The sequence below is a fragment of the Anabrus simplex genome, chromosome 1 (assembly GCF_040414725.1).
Source record: "Anabrus simplex isolate iqAnaSimp1 chromosome 1, ASM4041472v1, whole genome shotgun sequence".
In the NCBI taxonomy this organism is placed as follows: domain Eukaryota; kingdom Metazoa; phylum Arthropoda; class Insecta; order Orthoptera; family Tettigoniidae; genus Anabrus; species Anabrus simplex.
Genome location: NC_090265.1, coordinates 826,629,685 through 826,649,286, shown reverse-complemented (window position 1 = coordinate 826,649,286; position 19,602 = coordinate 826,629,685). Strand labels below are relative to the sequence as shown.

General features: G+C 37.3%; 1 protein-coding gene across 1 annotated transcript in view; it reads left to right on the top strand.

Annotated features, from left to right (window-relative positions):
* LOC137496926 (uncharacterized) overlaps nucleotides 1-19,602 on the top strand; it is a 77,899-nt gene that overhangs the window by 38,265 nt on the left and 20,032 nt on the right. The window contains exon 4 of the mRNA XM_068224991.1: nucleotides 1,727-1,947. Within this exon, the coding sequence (XP_068081092.1) occupies nucleotides 1,727-1,947 (221 nt within the window). The remainder of the gene's footprint in view (nucleotides 1-1,726; nucleotides 1,948-19,602) is intronic.

The window sequence follows — 19,602 nt, the reverse complement described above, 5'->3', positions numbered from 1 at the left end:
TCTGCATTATCCCTTGGTTTCAAGGGCGTACTAAGTATACATTCGGCCGCATACTTATTTGTCCCTCAAAAAATTATGTCAATCACTTTGTCGCCAGTAAACAGAAAAGTATCTAAAACAGACTCTAAATGCTTTCTGGTACATGGCACTCTTTTATGTGTTCGTGACAAAATCTACCTGTCGCCACAACCAGTGACCAGCGGACGAAGTTATTATAGCTGAAGCTGTTTCTTCTTCATCTGTGCTGTCTTCTGCAGTAACCTCTTGCTTTGCGTAGTTAGTGTCGTACCACTTCTGAAAATATCGCTCACGATACATCGCTTCCACTTCTGTTATCTATCAAAGGAAGAATCTCTGCACCCGAAGTTTGATATAGTTCAGAAAGCATTCTCGAGGTGGCAGGAAAGTACACGATACCTTCTAAAGCAACTTCTTTGAAACTCAACAGAACACATTTCATGTTTCATCCCTGATTGATATGAGTCAAAAGCAACGTATTAGTTCTAGTTATGAAACAGAGATGACAGGAAAGTGCAAAACTTCTTGATTCATAACTTGAAAAAGTTCCTGGAAAATAGCAGTGATACTTGAGTAATACGCATTCTGAGTTCTGCCTGCACCAGCCGTTTATGATACGTCAAACTGGCTGAGAGAGTATACTCCACCGGACATACAACGAACGTCGAACCGGCTTGAGTAGGTAATTTTTACGACCACATTGTACTCAAACTTTCCGCATATTAGGTAATGTTCATTACATATAGTGCATATCAAAAAGGCCTTCTTTCTGATGATTTGCAGTACAGTGAACAGTCTTGTCTATATGTATGGAACACGACCTAATACGTTGAAATTTTATTTCTTCGATATGTACTATATGTACTGAACACGACCCAACACTGTATCTTGAAAGTTTATTTCGAAGACTGCGTAGTTCTTAGATGAGTAAAAATAAATTTATTTCTTATTGACCTTCCTTTTGGATTGCCACATGTTTCTAAGTTCCCTTCATTGATTCTACCTGGTGAAACTGTGGTATATATCAAACTGTAGATCAGGGCTAAGCTAAATGTTGGGGTGCATACGTATGATAGCACAGTTGCATTTTAGCTAGTTTCTGACCAAGCTGGTTGCAACTCAAGTCCTTGTTGATACAGCAATATTTTCTAAATAGGAAGTCACATTCCTCTGATTTGGATTCCACCTAAAACTGTCAGTCCTTAGCTTTGGTGGTGGTGGTTGTTGTTATTGTAAGAGGTCTTGTCTTAGGATCACAAGATTGTCATTTAGTCTTAAAGCTTGCTTGTCTGCTTATTCAATGTATAGATATCAGGTGCCAGCGCTTATGGAGATAAGAGTTTTATCCTCCTGTTCTGACTTTATTATATTCATGATCTAAAATGTCTCTCCCATTACTAACTTGTGCTAGGTTTGTTGGAGGTTTTTGTCAAGTGCTTACCTTCTGCAGTCAAAATTCAGAATAGTATCTCATTGCATTATACAGACATTTGGGAGTACTTAAAGTACTTAAAGAACCCCTTTTCAGCAAGGAATTTTGGGTTCTCTTGAGACTAATAGTTCAGATGACATGCATACTACCTATACTTTACATTCATTGATATGTAAGAGTAATGTAGTTCTAATAAAACTTTGTGTTAATTTTCCTTCTTGTTTTGTTTTGTTTTGTTTGCTTATTTTTATAATAGCCCATTTGTTTCCTTTATAGGATTATGTAGTCACCATATATAAGGAAAAAGTAAGGAAACTGCTCCATGAAAACGAACTTCTGAAAGAACTGAGTCGTAGGCGTTTGCACAAACTTCGCCTTCTTCAGGGGCAGGTACATCCTGAGGATAAGGAAGAAATGGAAAAGTATGAAAGCAAGAAGGAAAATATCGACTGTAATGTGAATAGTGGCAAGACTGCTGATAGTAGCATACATAAAAGGTAAGTTTCGTCTAGATATAAGTGAGCATTTCTCTTTCTGTTTAGTTTTTCTGTATGGGTATGATCTAGCACTCATCCTGTCATAAATATATCACATGGTGGCAGAACATTGACCATTTTTGGAGGGTTGTTGACAATAGTTGTCTTTTAAATATCAGGATTGATTTTCAGCCAAAGAGTGTGCAATTATCATATGTAACCTGTTGCGCAGAAAAGGACGTAAAGTCAGATTTTTCATGTTTGAGATTTTAGTGGTTCTAAAATTAGCATAAGATACTGAATATTCTGAAAAAGAATTCATGCTTTTAGGAGTGATACTTTTGAAGATATTAATTATTGACTTGCTATTAAGGAAACTGTGTTTTGAAAGAAACACAATTACAGCTTCCTCTAATTTTCTTACCAATTTTACAAAGTTTTAATGACATTGAGTGGTGAAGACTCAAACTGCTGTGTAACTTAGTTTCTTAAGAAGACCTATAGGTAGTGCAAGAAGTCAAAACATAGAAATGCAATTTTTACACCGCAGACACGTTTGTTCAGCTCTGCTGTAAAATTTTCTTCGCTTACTTCGGGGCCCTCTCCATGCAGCGGGTCACTTACACAGTTTATTTTTAAAAGTTATTTTTCATATTGAAGTAATCATTGCTTCTATTACAATATCATACCTAATGTTGTTCTTTAAAGGAATTGTTAAAAGTACTGATCACATTTTCATCACCTCTCATTGTTAAAAACCTGTTTCACCTTCATTAAGTATCAAGCTATATGTTTTAAGGAAAAACATTTTATGAGAGTTTAATGCTTTTCTGGTAGTGTAACAGGGTTTCTTGAGTTTTGCAGACATAATAGCCCATAAATTCTCAATGGGGTTCATATCGAGGGAATTTGGGGCCCACCATAACCGCTGAATGCAGAGATCTGAGACACATTGCTGGACAACCCTGGATCGGTGACAACTGGCATTGTCGTCTTGGAAAATGAACAGTCCTAGGTTTGCACCACTAAAATGGTCCCTAGCAGTATTCAAAACTTCCTTCTTAATGATGTCACAGTATGCCGTTCCATTGATTGAACCCATGCAAACTAAAGTCCTCCACCCCTTTGGGAGTTATTGCTCCCCACAGCATAACACTTTCACTAAATTTCTTAGTTTCCACAACACATTCCTTCTTGAACTTCTCTCCAGGCTCCATCCACAGTTTTACACCACCATCATTACCGAACACATTCAATTTTTTTTCTTATGAAAAAATCACCCTACACCAATCCTCAGTTGTCTAATTTTCATACAAAAATGTTTGTCTTGGAATAATTTTTTTTTTCTTCCAGGGGTGGCTTCTTTGCAGGCTTTTTCTTTTTAATGTTCCTATCTGAGAGACGTCTTAGCACTGTTTGGTGTGAAAGGGAATGACCTAGATCTTCTTGCAACTTGTACGAAAGCTGCCTGGAACTCTATATTTGTCCTTGTTTCGCCATTGCTTTCAGCGCCCTGCACAATCTTAGGCAGGCATTCTTTCTGCAACCACATTTAGGCCTCAAACTTGTCATCCCTGTCTCTTTTTGTTTCTTTAAAACATTACCCACTCTTATGGTCAATGAATAACCTAGCAATTTCCCTGTTGGATATTCCTGGGGAACTGAATGCAAGAATCATGCCATGCTTCCTTGGAAATAGGTTTTTCTTCCTCCTCATGACCTAAATTTTTTTTATATATATATCAGTCTTAATGAATGAAAACCTGGGCCGATGACCTTCGATGTTAGGACCCTTAAAACAAGCATCATCATCATGAATGAAAACCTAAACCTGTTTTCCAGTCATTGACCGGGTCAGGGATGTAATGAATGAAGCAGATATAGGCTGTTAGTACGATGGGGTCGCCACTCCCAAAGTGATTTATTAAATATATCAATCTTAAATTCTCTCAAAATCCAGTAAGCTATGGGAACACAATCCTATCTAATGAGAAACAGAGCAATAGCTCTCTGGAAATTTACCAGATTGGTTTCTCTTTTTACAGTTCAGAGCAACTAATAAGTCAGATGGAAGTACAACTAGAAGTATATAGCGGGAATTTTGTGAACTTCAGGCATGTATGTGCCATCTTGTGGCCAAATAATGCAATGTCTCCTAGGTGCCGTATTTAAATGTGCTTCGGAAGCTGATACCGTGAATACGGCCAGTATCAAGATAAATCTTATCACGTTGTTCTATCATTCACATTACTTCAATTAACCAATCAAAACTTAGCTTTTAATAACAAATACTACTTGAAGAGTGTCTTAACTTCATAGGAAATAAACTTATATAGCACAAAAACACTGGTACCAATGGTTGAAATTGAAATATTGGGCCAGTATACATAGTGGGGATATTTTTCTGGATCAGAGTGTAGCAGAACTTCTCATATAGAATTGTTTATAGGTATAGGAAACAGATGCCAAGCAGAGACTTGCCATGCAAGTTCATATGGCTATAGTATACTGAAAGTAGAGTACTCTATCCATGCATGCTTCCATATTTAACTCTGTTTTTTCCTGTCAGCATTCACTACATGTCCATATCGAAGTCTTTAGTTTCTCTTCTATAGCGTCCAGTGCCATTCTGATGCTATCGTTCCTTACATGAACCGAGCGTGTGTGTTTTTTAGGGTAGCTTGAAGGAACTTAATTTCAGATGCTTGCAATTTACTAGCTTCTCTCTCTTTCAGGTTACATGTTTCTAGACTATGTGAGAATGGGCACAAAGTATCTTATACAGATTCATCTTGGTTCTCATGGTCACTTTATCCCAAAATAGATGTTTTATGAGGTTGTAGAAGTTGGAACTGCTAGAGACACTGTTTACTTTTTCTGTATCTGCAGTACCCCTGCTGGAAATCATACTCCTGAGGTATTTGAATAGCTATACACATTGAATGTCACCTTCAAGCTTTTTGTGCCAGCCCGTATCTTTCCTACTCATTTTCAGTTCAACAGTATTTGTTGTGATAACTTTCATCTGATACTGTTTGAACTTTGCTACCCATTCTGTAGCACCAGTCGGGGGCGTACACTTAAATGATAATAAAATGAATGAAATACTAAGTAGAAAAGTATAATAATAATAATAAAATATGGATAAATTAGGAAAACATCACAGTAGCGGCGTATCACATCTAGGCCAGAAAATTATACGGTGAACTCATCAAACTCGCTAATCAAACTGTACGCAAGGTTATCGTAACTTAAAGGCCTAATAACGACATCTACAGACAGTATTGTGGAATGTGAAAGGAAGCCCTATTGAGGCCTGCGGGAAAATGACATTATGGGGAAGAAGAGGTTCACAATAGTCACCCTTCAGCTCAAATATATTAAAATTAACAAAGATACAAAATCAAATAAATGAATTGCAGATTAGCTGATACATAACACATTAAAACAAAGGATGTTTAAATAGACTTTCAAACCAAACTGGCAATCTAATTAAGTTCTTGAGGCGCGAACAGACTGACTTAAGTTCACATTTAAGTAAGGTTTGCAGAATGGAAGGAGGCATCCCCGAAACAATCAAAAAAGGAATTAACATGATGCACAATACGCTATTCAAGAAAGAGGGTTACATTTACTTACAATTACAAGATATTGAGCTAGAAAAGAAAGTTTGCCTCCGAAAACAATGTTGCGGACTAGCTTAACAGCTAAGTCAATGCTCAATTTAGGTAAATGTGGAAATCTACAGTGAACTCTGGCACACAAAATAAAATTCTACATAATCACTGAAGTTACGTTGAGTGGGAAAAAACCGAAACACAAGAATGAGCTTAAATTAATTACAAGACAATAACATAGCACTTACCGTGAGAGACTGGACACCCAAGGCGGGACAGACGCAAGACCTGCAGCGATCCAAATTCAAAGACCCGGACAAATTAACTCGCACATGCGATGAGCCAAAAAACAGGAAATCGTACAATTGCAAGTGGCCAATGACAACACTCCAGATTCCCTAACTGACCAATAAAGAATACTAATATACTGGCTAATAGGCAGAGGCCTTATTGTGACCAATCCAACTTCTGCATTTTTGATGATGAAGCATTTCACAAGTTCTCTAACATTTCTATTGCAACACAAAGTTTTCATCAGTGGAAACTGCACGTGCGGTATAGGATGCCTCAAACTAAAGCCCTTTAAATTGAATTCTTCTTCTTCATACAATAATTTAAAAAATAACTTTCAATGAATTCTTCAAGTTTCATTAAAACGTCCAAAATGTCTTTTCTTCACGCTTCTTGAAATTAATTTAAATGATACACATAAAACACAACTACATAAAATTTAAATACAAATATCACTTCAAAAATAATTCTTGCAATTTTCATTTACAGTTCCAAATAATAGGTAAATAATTTCTTGATGTGTCCAGAAAAATAAAATGGTTACATGACAAGGATTTCTGTGGCTTCACTGATTACACTGCTGTTTAACAATGGTCATACATTCATCCAGCCTAGTTGTACCTCTACCTCTACCTCTGCCTCACCCCAGATGGCTACATCATCAGCAAACACCAATGTAGGTAGATCTCAATGTCGTTCTCTTTTCAGTATTTTAAGAATACTGTACATGACAGTTATGAATAGCAATGGTGAGATTGTGCTCCCGTGTAGGACATCCTGTGTAGAATTAAACACTTCTGAATGGCCATCCTCAACCTGCATACAGCTGCTACAGTTGTTGCACAACATCTGGACCTTGCCTATGAGATATTCAGGCACTCCCACTTCCATGCGACTGGTCTAGCCACCCTGTTGTATGCCTTTTCTAGGTCTTAGAGTACTACAATTAGGTCTTTCCCTCTCTCCCAGTTCTGTTCCATTAACATCCTTAGGGTGAAGATCAGGTCTGTTGTTCTTCTGTAGGTTCTAAATTCATGCTGTTCTTCTTCCAGGACAGCTTCTACCACTGCTCACAGTCTGATGTCAATTATTTTTTCCATTTTCAGACTATGGGAGGGAAGTATGCTACCCCTTTAGTTGGCACACTTTCTTCTGCATCTTTTTTTGTAATAAAGGGGCAATCTTACAGTACCTTTTGTCCTGTCTTCTGGAACCAAATTTCACACCTTATTGCTCTCAAAGTTCTGTATATCCACTACAAGCCAGGTATACCTGCTGCTTTGATCATGTCAGCAGTAACTTCGATTCCAGTGACTTACTACTTTTAATCTTCTTTTTAGAGCACTTAACACCTCAAACCAAGTAATTGGAACATCATCTGTCCTCAGCCTTTCTTCCACCTCTATAGTAGTTTCTCCCTCATTCAGGAGTGTATTGAAATAAGTCTTCATTTAATTTCTAATTTCTTGTTTGCTCCTGACTATATTTCCATTTACTGTTTCTAGTGCTGTGATGTCCTCTTTATCAGAGCTCTTCTTTTAACCAAGCTGTACAGCATCTCCATTATTTCTTTTACTATCTTCCTGTAGTTTTGGGGTAAATTCACCCCAGCACTTCTCCCCGTCTTCTCTCGCAAGCCTTTCTACTTCTTATTTCCTATTTCAGTATTCTTGGTCTATCTTTTGTATTTTCCCATCTCTCAGTTGACTGTTGTCGCTTTTTCTGGCTCTTTGAACATCCCTCACTTTCTTGGTGTTATTTAGCTTTTTTATAGCTACTATATATTCTACCATGTCCTTTTATTCATTACTAGGGCTAGGAAGATGACCTAAAAAACTGCCAAAAATGCAAAATAAAAAATGTGCAGAAAATTACCTAATTTTTTTGTTAATGGCCTTTGATTTTCTATGATTACTGTATTGTTTTATTCTTGCGTGGTAACAAAATGAATTCAAGTTATTAATATTGGCAAAACAGACATTTTGTAATACATTTTTGAGTTGTGAATTTTGAAAATAATACTCGCATGATTACAAAACAGACATTTCTCAGTCATGAAGGTCCCAGTTGTTCATTCCAAGATGTGAGAGTTGCAATGAACAACGAATGCATGGTGTAGATTTTCAAATGAAAATGATTGTCTGTTATCAGCCAACAAAGCTTCGTACATAGAAAAGCTCCTTTCTGCTTCCACTGACACAACAGGAGCATAGTTAACCCCTCAGCGCCGACCTCTATACGTGGTATAGACCCCCTTTTCTTCCGTAGCCGCCGACCTCTATACGTGGTATAGACCCATACATGGTTTCGCATTTACGGCTATAGCGCGAAGAGTTTTGGTGTTATGGATATGCAAATTGTTTTGTTTCCAAGAAGACATTTTCGGGTTTATCAGTGTTCTAAATAAGTATTGAAAATCGTTAAAGTGTAGCTGCTTTTGCAAGGATAAGTATATGTCAATTATGTCTGAGTACCAATCCCTGCTTTTTTAATAGTCCGTTTGCTTCATTCTTTCCCACAGAATAAAATAAAGAAATGATGATCTGAGAAGTTTGTCTTTTCGTGTGATGTTCTTTGCTCTAATTTTGTATTAAGAGTGCGGTTTATTTATTATATTTGTCTTTATTTCTCAGCTTGTAGTCTTTTCGTAACTCTCTACGAGTACTCTGTATAGGCATCAGTTAGTGCTGCTTTCTGTTGTACGACACGAGAAGCAGTTGTGCATGGTATATATCTCGTTTGAAGGACGATGTATCGACCTTTTAATCTGAAATATGTATCGAGTTGTTTGGATTCGTCATAAATGTTATTCCCCTCATTCAGTTTCGTCCTGCCGCTTTCGGTCCCACTGCAGCTTCATCAGCTTGTGTGACGCACCGCGCTCAATGGCTAGCTCCTGCTGAGTGTAGCGTGCTTGAAATATTGTATAATTCAAATGAAAGTTTAGTCGGAAGTAGTAGTGGCAGTATTAGCAGTAGTGATAATGAAATAGATGATGTATCAGTGGTAAATGATGAGAGTGACGATGAGGAGGAACCAGTACTTGGAAATTTCGTGTAGGAGGCTATAGATACGCATACAGGTCAAAGGGAAGCTTTCAACAGTGAATAATGATTCCTAGATTCTCCAATAATATTTAGACAAGTCACAGGGACAAACATTGAGCAGTTATCTTATCAGTTTCAGCTGATGGAGGGTTTGTTTACGTAGTACAAAATACCCTTCTCGGGCGGGAAACGAAATATTCAAGGCCGGCGCGCATCAGGTAATACAGTTCCAAGGTTGCAGGAAATACGTTTTATCAGGAAATTAGCACCCAAGAGTGAGAAATCCAAACCTCAGAGACGTATCGCGTGTTCAAAACACGGTGAAAAGAAGACATCGGTGTACTGCTGCCAGGAGTGTGCCTTGGGTCTCTGTCTCGAAGAGTGCTTCGAACTCCATCACACGGAACTAAATTACTAAGGAAATGTGAAACAATTATGTAATTATCTTCGTGTACATAGTTCTACCATAAGGAATTCCAAATTTCGTGAATATCGGGCCACTCTTATACTAGTAGTAACGCTTTAAGTGAATCAATGTATTTCAGTCGCGCGTAGTTGAAATCTCATCCGGCCGCGGGATAGGAAGCTCTTTAAACGGCTGCGACGCTGAGGGGTTAAAGGAAACCATTTCATTTGAATTTAATTCACTGTCATCAATGTCACAAAGAGAAAATGTTCCACCTGACAAAATTTTAGCAATTGAACACAATGTCTGATACACTTTATTTTTCTCCAAATCATTCACCACTTTCAGCAAGAGTTGTAACTAGTGCACTAGTGGAATTTCCGACTTTTCTAGAGTAGTTATGGCAGTAGGAAGAAATCCAAAATTTGCTTTTATGTAAGCAGGTTTCCCTGTAATTTACCTGTCTGCCATGCTTTGATTGATGTGGCTTCAGTGCTGTTGAATGAATCCGAGATTTGTTTCATCACTTGTAAGGTCTCACTGTAATACGTGCAGGCTTCAATCTAGGTACCCCATCTTGTCAAAACAGGAGGAGGAAGTGGGTCTGGAGCTTCTGACTTGAAAGTTGAAACTCGAGAGGGTGCCTTCAAGAATACCTTTTTCACATATCCTATCAATTGGTCAACTTCTAGAAAATGACCGCGAACCTCCTCTGCGACTCGGTGTAACGCGTGGGCCAAACCAGTTAAATGCACCGTTTTAGAGTAGAGAGCACGAGCAAATTGGCAGCCTTGACTATGTAGGGGGCTGCATCTGTTACTAAGAGCAACACATTGTCATGCCAAATTCCATTTGGCTACAATGTCAACGATTTATCACGAACTTTGCTGATTGTTGAGTAATTCACTTTTTGTAAATGCTCGCAATAGAGTACAAAGTATTCCCCAGAAACAACCTCGTCCAGTGTTCCTACCACCACGTTAGCTACATGTCATCCTGAAAAGTCTGTCGTCTCATCCATACACAAGTATAAAGATTGTTTTTTTTTTTTTTCCTAAGTTTTATCACAGCATCGTCTAACAGAATTCTCCTTAATGTAGAAGAATCCGGTATGGATTTGCCCATGTGCTTCTCTAAGAAATTGTGCAGTTTTGGGTGGTTTAACTTACTCAATGGGGCACAAAGAAACACTCTACACAGTTCTTGAATGAATGGTGAAAAGGATGAATGGGTTTCTTCAAGAAACTTCTGTTGTAGTAATGTTCCTTCACCCTGAAGTTGTTGCAGACCACGTTTGTGTTTCTCACGTCATACATGTTGTTCAACCATAAACCTTTTTACAGCAGCCATTCTCATATCATAAAGTTTGCAGTTAAGTATTGTCCCGTCAGTTGTGAAGACCTTTTCTCCATATTGCGAAACAAATTGTTTTAGTTTAAGACACACTTTGCTTCACTTTAGGCATCTAATAGAACAGCACTTCTGGCTCGAAGAAATACCACAAACTCAAGGACTCATTGCTAGCTGCAGCCTTATACCTATGCGAGAGGCAAATGTACTTCCTTGTATGGGGGAATCCATCATACACATACTTTTGAGAATAGGGGAAGAGGGTATCAGTTTCCTAAAAAATATCAAACAAAATATTCAACATGGAAATTTAGTAAAATCATCCAGCAATTGGGTGTATTTAGTAAAATACAGAATTAAAATAGCTAAACATTTTAAAAAAATCCATTCTTGAAAAATGACCATCATCATGATCAATGTCCACTCCAGTTGCCCGGGTGTGGTTAACAAGCCTCCTCCACTCCTTTCTGTCCTTCCACTTTTCCTGCTCCATTACTTCTGCCACATCCAATCCAGCTTCTCTAATGTCCTTCCAAATCTGATCCATCCACCTTTTCTCAGTCTTCCAACTGGTCTCTTTCCCTTAACTTCTCTTTCCAATTCCCTTCTTGCTACCCGTTCCTTTCCCATTCTTTTCATGTCCGAACCATCTCAGTCTTGCTTTCTGTATGTTCTGTACCAACGGTTCTATATTTAGCTCTTCTCTGATTTTAATACAGTATTGTTAATTCCATCTCTTCTTGTCTTTTTAAGCGATGTTCTTAAATATTTCATTTCTACTGCTTGGATCTTACTATCTTGTCTCTTATTAGTTACCGGCGTTTCTAGTCCGTATGTTACAATTGGTATGAAATACTGTTTATATAATGTTAATTTCATTCTCTTGGGTACTTTGTCATCCCATAAAATGTTGTACCTTTACTTAGTCTGTTATTAATTTCAGGGTTGATTTCATTACTTCCATTAATAATGCTACCCAGGTATGTAAACTGTTCTACATTCTCTAACCGTTCTCCGTCTGTGTTCACTTGGCTTCTCTTTTTCTCTTTTCCACAGTGCATGACTACATTTTCTTTTTACTAATGACCAAATTGACCTGAAATTTCCCCACCAAAAAAGCCCTATCCCTCAAAAATGGCACAAAATGCAAAAGAAATGACCTAGCAAATAGACTTCATTGAAATCATTCTTTCATGAAACATATTTGAGCAGCATGTCAGTCTTACAAAAAAAAATTTCAAAATAATCTGAATCCTAGCCCTATTAATTACTTTTTGCTTGTTCTTCCACACACTTCTTCTGCACTACTGATGAAACTAGTTTTAAAAAAATGATTCCATTCCACAGCACTAGAGCTGAACTTGGACATTGGTAACTTGCTTTTGATCTTTCCTTGGAACTTCTACTTACAGTCCTCTTCCTTTAGATTCTAGTCTTCAGTCCTTGGTGTCCTCTTCCTAGTCTTTGTCTTCTGCACTTGGATTCCTGTCATATTAGCCACCAGAAGCTTATGGTCACTATCAAGACATTCACTAGGAATAGTTTTCATATCTCTCACTCGTTCTCCACACCTTAGGTCAGTTATCATGTAATCTGTTAGACTTATAGTTACCATCCCAGCTGTACAGGGTTACTTTATGACTTTCTGTCTTCTGGAACCATGTGTTAATCAGCAAGTTATTCCTTAAGCACAAATCTAGTAGTGTTCCTTGTCCCATATCCAAAAGGCCCCATAATCCTTTCATATCCAGTTGTATCTACTCTTACCGGTGCATTACTATCACTTATTAGTGATAGGTTCTTCTCATTTATACTGCCCTAGTTGTTGGAAGTTCAGCTTTTCCTCTTCACTGCAACTTGCTGAGGGGCTTAGACTTCCACAACTGTTAGGTATTCTCTTTTTAAAATACACGCTTTAATAATCCTCTCATTAATGAAAGTAACATCATAAATGCATTCAGTGTCCTTATCGAGAACAAAGCCAACTTCATTTCTTGCTTCTGTCTTATTTCCACACCAGTACAGTTTGTATCAATCATTCAGTAGTTTTGTGTTGTATCCCTTCTACTTTGACTTAGACCCAAGATATTAATGGGTCTATGCTTCATCATGTACTGTGTTTGTTACTTCATTACATTTCCCAGTCAGTGTTAATATGTTCAAGGTAGCACCTCTTTAATTATTTAATTTCCTTTTGGTGTTTCTTATACTGTTTGGATGGGCTTAAGACTCGTTTGAGTCTTCATTATTTTCAAAAGTACTTAAAGTTTGGTCTTCATTTGAGTTAGTTTTTGTTCCAACGTTCGTTCTTTGGTTGAAAGCAATTTGCAAAGTACTCTTCCAGCTGACTTGCTAGGCCTATCACCAAAGAGGATTTTTCTGTCAGGGTTTTCCTCCCTGAGCCTTGATCAGTCCCCTGCCACTCCTGCATGGCAACAGTTCGTTGATAAATTCATGTCATTTCCTACACAAAGGTTTCATCAAACCTCCTAAGGGGAACTCTTCCACCCATAGCCATTGGTTCACCCTTAGGTTATCAGGTTTGGTACTGGCCTCCCAACCCTCGGCCAGATAGTTGCAGGTCATACCGTGTACTGTCGCATACGGTAGCAGGATTTCTCCTGACCTGACATTAAACCATTATTATTAAATTCTGTGGTAATAATAATGTCCCAAGATCCCCTCTGCTTCTCTTATATTGTGTGATTTGAGCTCAGTAGTTTCTTACTTGTGCTTCCCTTTGCATTCATTTCCCATTACCCTGTCATTAGTCAATTCATACACTTGAAATTTAAGTATTCAAATTAAAACTATACTTGATTTTCAGTTTTGATACCTGTAATGTATACAGAATTCCATGTGTCAGAAAGATACTGTATTTACCCACATAACTTTTCCCCTGGCATAATTTTTCTGCCATGATTATATACAAGTTGTGTATCATCAGTGTTTACTATTTATTTTACTTTCTTTATTTATTTTGCAAAATATGCAGTTTCGAAAACATTAAAATATTTTTAAACCTAACATTAGTCTGTTGAATAACACAAATACACACACAGTGGGTGCGTGCATGCCATTTTTTTCCAGCTGTTTGCTCATGACCTCATCTGGCAACCGATAAAACTATCACTTTTGATGTTCTGCCTAATTCTGTCTTGAAATCTCAAAACTCTAAATTTCTTTGAAAATGCACGGTCTACACCAAAGTCCTACAAGAAGGGCAGTTACATTAAAAATACTCTGTGTAGCTGGCCCATTCTGAAATTTGTATTATTTAACACATGGATGACTGCATTATTTAACATATTGTCTAGGGAGGATGGGCAGAATAAAGCGTTACGATCATTTCCATAAAATAAATTTACATTCAACACTATCTAGCCGTAGTCCTATTGTTTCAAACACACTTCAGTAAGATGATGGGTCAGCAAGCTACACATAATGTTGGCCTGTGCACGATCGCTAGTATTTTAACCAGGAGGGGGTACTTATTTTATAACATATACTGGTTTTTGTGGTAATTATTTTCATATCCCGATTTCCTCTCTGTGAAGAGTATTAAAGAGTGCATGTTTCCAAATGTGGTGCAAGCATTCTGAACAATGAGAGTATGGTTAGAGTGATGCATTACACGTAGATTGTTTGTACGCTCGCTTTCTCCAGTGACATCGGCATGAGGTATGAATCATATGTAGCCCTTGTCTTCTGGCCAACAAGCTACTACCTGCTGATTTCCTCTGTGAACTATTTTTCATCCAAATTTCTTTCTAATTTTCCTTTTATTACCTCACAAAGTCAGATATTTCCTTTTCTTTCATATTCCTCAGTACTTCATCACTCTCTGAAAACCATAAAATAGTAATTAGTGGACGGTAAAACTGTTATAATAATTACTACCATTTGATTTTGCCCAGCTCCTTGGTCTGCTTTGCGGCCGTGTCAGAGGGCCAGGGATTTTAGCTGCCTTTAGTTAATTCTTGTGGCTCAAGGGCTGGTGTTTTCAATCTTAATACACACTCTCATTCACATACATTACATTATGCTATCATCCACCACAGAAATGTGCAATGGTTAATACATTCCTTCACTTAGGGTTGGCATCCGGCCATAAAACTGGGCCTCAGTCAGATGAAATGCTGATCGCAAGTAATTGGGAAAAGACTAGCAAGAAGATGGCTACAGTTTGATTTTGTTCAGAATGTAGACAGCCCTTCTTTCTCTACGCTTGATTACATTCTTCTTCCAGATCTCAAAGGGTTTGGGTCACTCTGCAGTACAGACACTTATTCCTGATCTATAAATTCAATCTTAAGATTAGATGTTGGGCCAGTATAGCTTCACATGTTGTTATACTTATTTGGAAGCCAAACAGATCTCCTAATTTGGCTTAAACTTGTATTTTCATTCTTCTGGAAACAGTATTCCAATATTACACACATGGGATACATAACTCAGTGTGGTGGTTTTTACATTTGTCTCTACCTGCTTTGTTTGGTGTAGTGATAACATTCTTATTGAAATTCCAGAGTGCTTCTCTTGTCTCATACATTTTACATATTGAATGCAATAGGTTTACTGTAAATGCTCTTCTGTGGCAACCAGAAATTGACAGTCTTCTCTTTTCAGTACACCATCATTAACTTCTTGATACAGTTACTCAATATAATTTTTCTTCTATATCTTCTTACCTTAGAAGAGTTCTTCCATTTGTGTTCCAAATATCCATGTACCTACTTCTCCTTTCTCAAAGTGTTTCTTAAATATTCCTAAATGCAGCATCTACCTTTCTTACAACCATCTACTTTTCAATATTTTTACACAGCTTCAGCCATTACTCGTTTTGCCTTCTTCATTTTTCACATTTTTATATTATTGTTGTAAATCAGGCAATTCTAGTATCTCCCGAGTTATCTTGTTTTCTACTCTTTCTTTTCCTTTCTTTGTGTTTATCAGAAGCCTTATCTTATTTCTTAGGATTGCCCTCTTTTTATGTTGTGTTTCTCATCCTGTGTTCATTACATTTTTTATGTTAGACGCGAGGAACACCTTACATCTTATTGCTTACAAGTTCAGTACTTAAAACTTTGAGAATGTAGGCAGTTCTCCATCACGCTACTTACGCACAAGATGATACATACTTTGATCCCACGTTATCTCTATAACATATTCATATGAACTCTTCATGGGTGGAAACATATATGTATGCTCTACATTTCTTCTTCTCCGGGCAGAAACATATATATGTTCCGTTTGAATTTTGCGGCTTTACAAGCCAAGGACATACAAAAATATGCTCGTGGATGGCAGATGATGTTCCTTCAACTCTTCTGATAAGGGAAATCACCTTAGTATCGTCCAATATTTTTCTTCTGTTAGTGAGAGTTGCATAATACACACACACTGCGTGACAAACTTTTTCGCATGTGTACTTAATACGTACTTTTGCGGCTTTCCAGTGAAATGGTGTTGCAAAAATATTTAGCAATACCAATATAATGTCGATATTGGATGATACAGAGAAGTAGTGTCTGATTTAGTGTATGTGACTCTGAAGTCTAAAATTCTTTCTCCAACTCATGTGAGAGCAACATCCACACAAGTGACACTGGCAGTGACAGAGTGGATGGGACGAAAGGACAATAATAACAGTCCCGAAACTACAACTATTATTTCTGTTCGTAATATTGATCAAGGACCAATGTTTCAGTCAAACTTAAATACCGAACCCCTCCACTTCAGAATATTTGTTATTTGTGCAGAGCATAGCTTCATCTTCTGTGACTTCTTTGACTAATTGTTCCACTTTTTGACAAAGACGCCACTGAAAGTAGCTTTCTGTACATACATTCCATAATAGTAGACTAATGTGTACCGAGCGAAGTAGCTGCGCCACGGCTATGGAGCCAAGCTCTGTTCAGTTGTTTCAGCTGAACTGAATTCAAGAAGATTCTTCAAGTGCTAGTATTTTAAGTGTTTCACCTGGTATTTTAGGAAGTGCATTCTTCAAATTGGAAGAAAACTTTGAGAACTTACACAAGACATGTGATCGTGATGAGTGTTCACCATTCAACTCTTTACTGTTTTGCACCAAATATCAAGAACACACGCTTGCCTCATAAATTTTATCCATCTATAATTCAAGTCTTGCCTTTTGACTCATGATTATCTCTAACAAGACTGAAACTAGTTTCATCAAATATATATAACTTTTTTTTATTTTTTGTTTACATAAATAGTATTGAACAGGTGGAAACCTTTTAGCTTTTGTTTTTTATTACATTCTCTGTATTCAGGAGATGAGAGTTCGATCCCCTCCATTGGCGTTCCTGAGAATAATTTTGTGATTTTCCATTTTCACTTCCAGGCAAATGCCGGGACAGCTCCTATTCATAGCCCAAAGCAGTTTCTTTCCTGCTACTTAACCAGTTTCATTCACCATCATTCATTCATTTTCATAGCTCCTCAACTCAACACATTGGCAAGGGCATCAGACCACATAAACTCATCATATAAATTCATCTTCCTTCATCCCCGACGCCATTTCAGGAAGTGGGACTAACGGGTAGACATACAGAGGACTAATGTATACTTAAAATTAACCATTGTCAGATTGTATCATGGGGTGTCCCTTGTGCCATTCTTCCATTGAAAGAATGATGAGACAATATTTATTTTTGTCTTCAAACCATTTCAGAGTTCGATTTCCACGCTTAAATAAGGTATGTGGTTAATTTGGATATATTTTCATAGTCTTCATCGTAAATTTTCCAAAATTTTGCATGCATTTTATTTTTTCAATGTTTTTGCTGTCTACAGCCATGAATTACCACCCATGACAGAAATAACTGATATACAAAATCTGCACTTCAGATTCCCATACATCGTACTGTAAAATACAATAAACCTTTCCTCTGCACAGCGTTGTGGCCTTTTAATACTTCACCAATTTATGAATTCTTTACATTGAATTTCTTAAATGGTACTGCTCCCTGGATGAATACAACAAAAGGCATTAATTAATGAAGAATCCCTTTGCATAGTATATTTGCTGAATCATCTCATTTTCCATAAGCTACAATTATTTTATTTTGTTTTAATCTTAGTAATTTCATTCCCTTGTAAATGGATTCCTTTCTTTTGGTAGCATTTCATATAATTAACACGTTGAGTGCCAGACCGATTTTCATAGGCTTGCCGTCTAGTGCCGTGAGCTAATAACATCGAGTTACTCCCTGGTGTCAAAACGTTCACAGGCTTAACCAAGCAAATGATCGCTGATATGAGGATGTATTTATGATATATTACCTTATTATGTATATTAGGTAAAATATTGCGACCCCATATGGGGTCGTATTGGTCATTACGAACTGTACACGTACACGCGCCCCCATATGGGGTCGTACTTATACAGTAGTTACTATCCCGACGCTCGGTCATACTTACATTTTCCTTTGCGGGGACGCATTATATGCTGTTGATTATGATAGATATGTTATTTTGTTCATACTGGAGCCGTTAAAATGTACGATCTCCGATTTAAGGTCAGGAAATGTTTGTAAATGACGATCTTCCGATTTTAGGTTAGGAAATTTTCGTATAAAATATAGTTATATAAAGTAGTGAAAATCATGTGAATTTGGTAAATTAGGATGTAACAGAATAATATTATAAGAAGAATTAGTAGTTACGGAATATTGAATAAGTATACAATTTTTTTGTATAACTTTCAATTTGAGTAAGAGAAGCTGGCAGCGCTGGTTGTGCACATGGGAAACCAGTGACTACATCGTAGAAGACGGTCATAATTGTTGCAACAGCTGGCTTGGAAACCTGGAGTACAGTGGGGAAGTGTGTGCTGAAGACTGTAATTCATGAATGTGGTTGAACGTGTGAGATTGATATTTGCTGTATACTGGGTTCAAAATCACTAACTAAATACTTTGTCTACATCATCATTGTCCGACTTGTTCAATATATCGTCCAGACAGTCTGCACTAAGTCTTTTACTGCTCGATTTACTCGTAACAACTTAAAAAAGAAAAGGAAACTCACAGCACTGCACACTTACATAAACAACCCGTGCGTGAGATAGACAATGACTTTGTCACCCCACAAAGCACTCTTGACGTACCCATATGGGGTCGCGCCAAAACAGGAATTGAGAAATGGAAGGTGGACTATGCACGTACTTTAAATAGACGACCAGCAGATGGAAGGAAGAGACTTTATACATCTTCGAAACACATACTTACTGCGCACCCAAATGGGTTCGCACAGTTGTCGATTTAGAACGAACGTACGACCCCATGTGGGGACGTGAGGTTCAAAAACTTGGCTACTCTCACGTACCCATATGGGGTCGTATGGCACTCAACGTGTTAAGATAACTCCTTGTTGGTTATTAGCACATCTCCTTATTGCAGCCAAGTTGACCAATTTCATGTTTTGTAATACTTTAAGGTTCTAATGGAAACAAGAGAGGTCCACCTATTCAATACCATACAATGTTATAAGAAGAATTATAACATTTTATTATTCTTAGTACCGGTTTCAATGCTGGTGTGCATCATCATCATCAGCCAAAAATAAGAAAAACATACAATGACAAGGTTACAGAAAACAGTGTATAAAGTATACACACATTTTACAAAACTGGCAAGACTTAATTTAAAAAGAAGATCCGTAAATATTAACTTATGACTTAAACCTAAAAAATAGCATAAACTGTCTTAAAACTTTGAATATACATCCTCTTGACAAAAGTCTTCTGAATTAAAAACGTTAAACCATGTGCAAGCAGATTAAATTGAGCCGAGGACAAAAAACAATGCATCAATATCATAAAAGTCCAAGAGCATATTTTTCTTATTTTGTAAGAACATATTTTTAAAAGGTTTCTTCTTAGAAAATAAGAAAATATGCTCTTGGAGTTTTATGATATTGATGCATTGTTTTTTTGTCC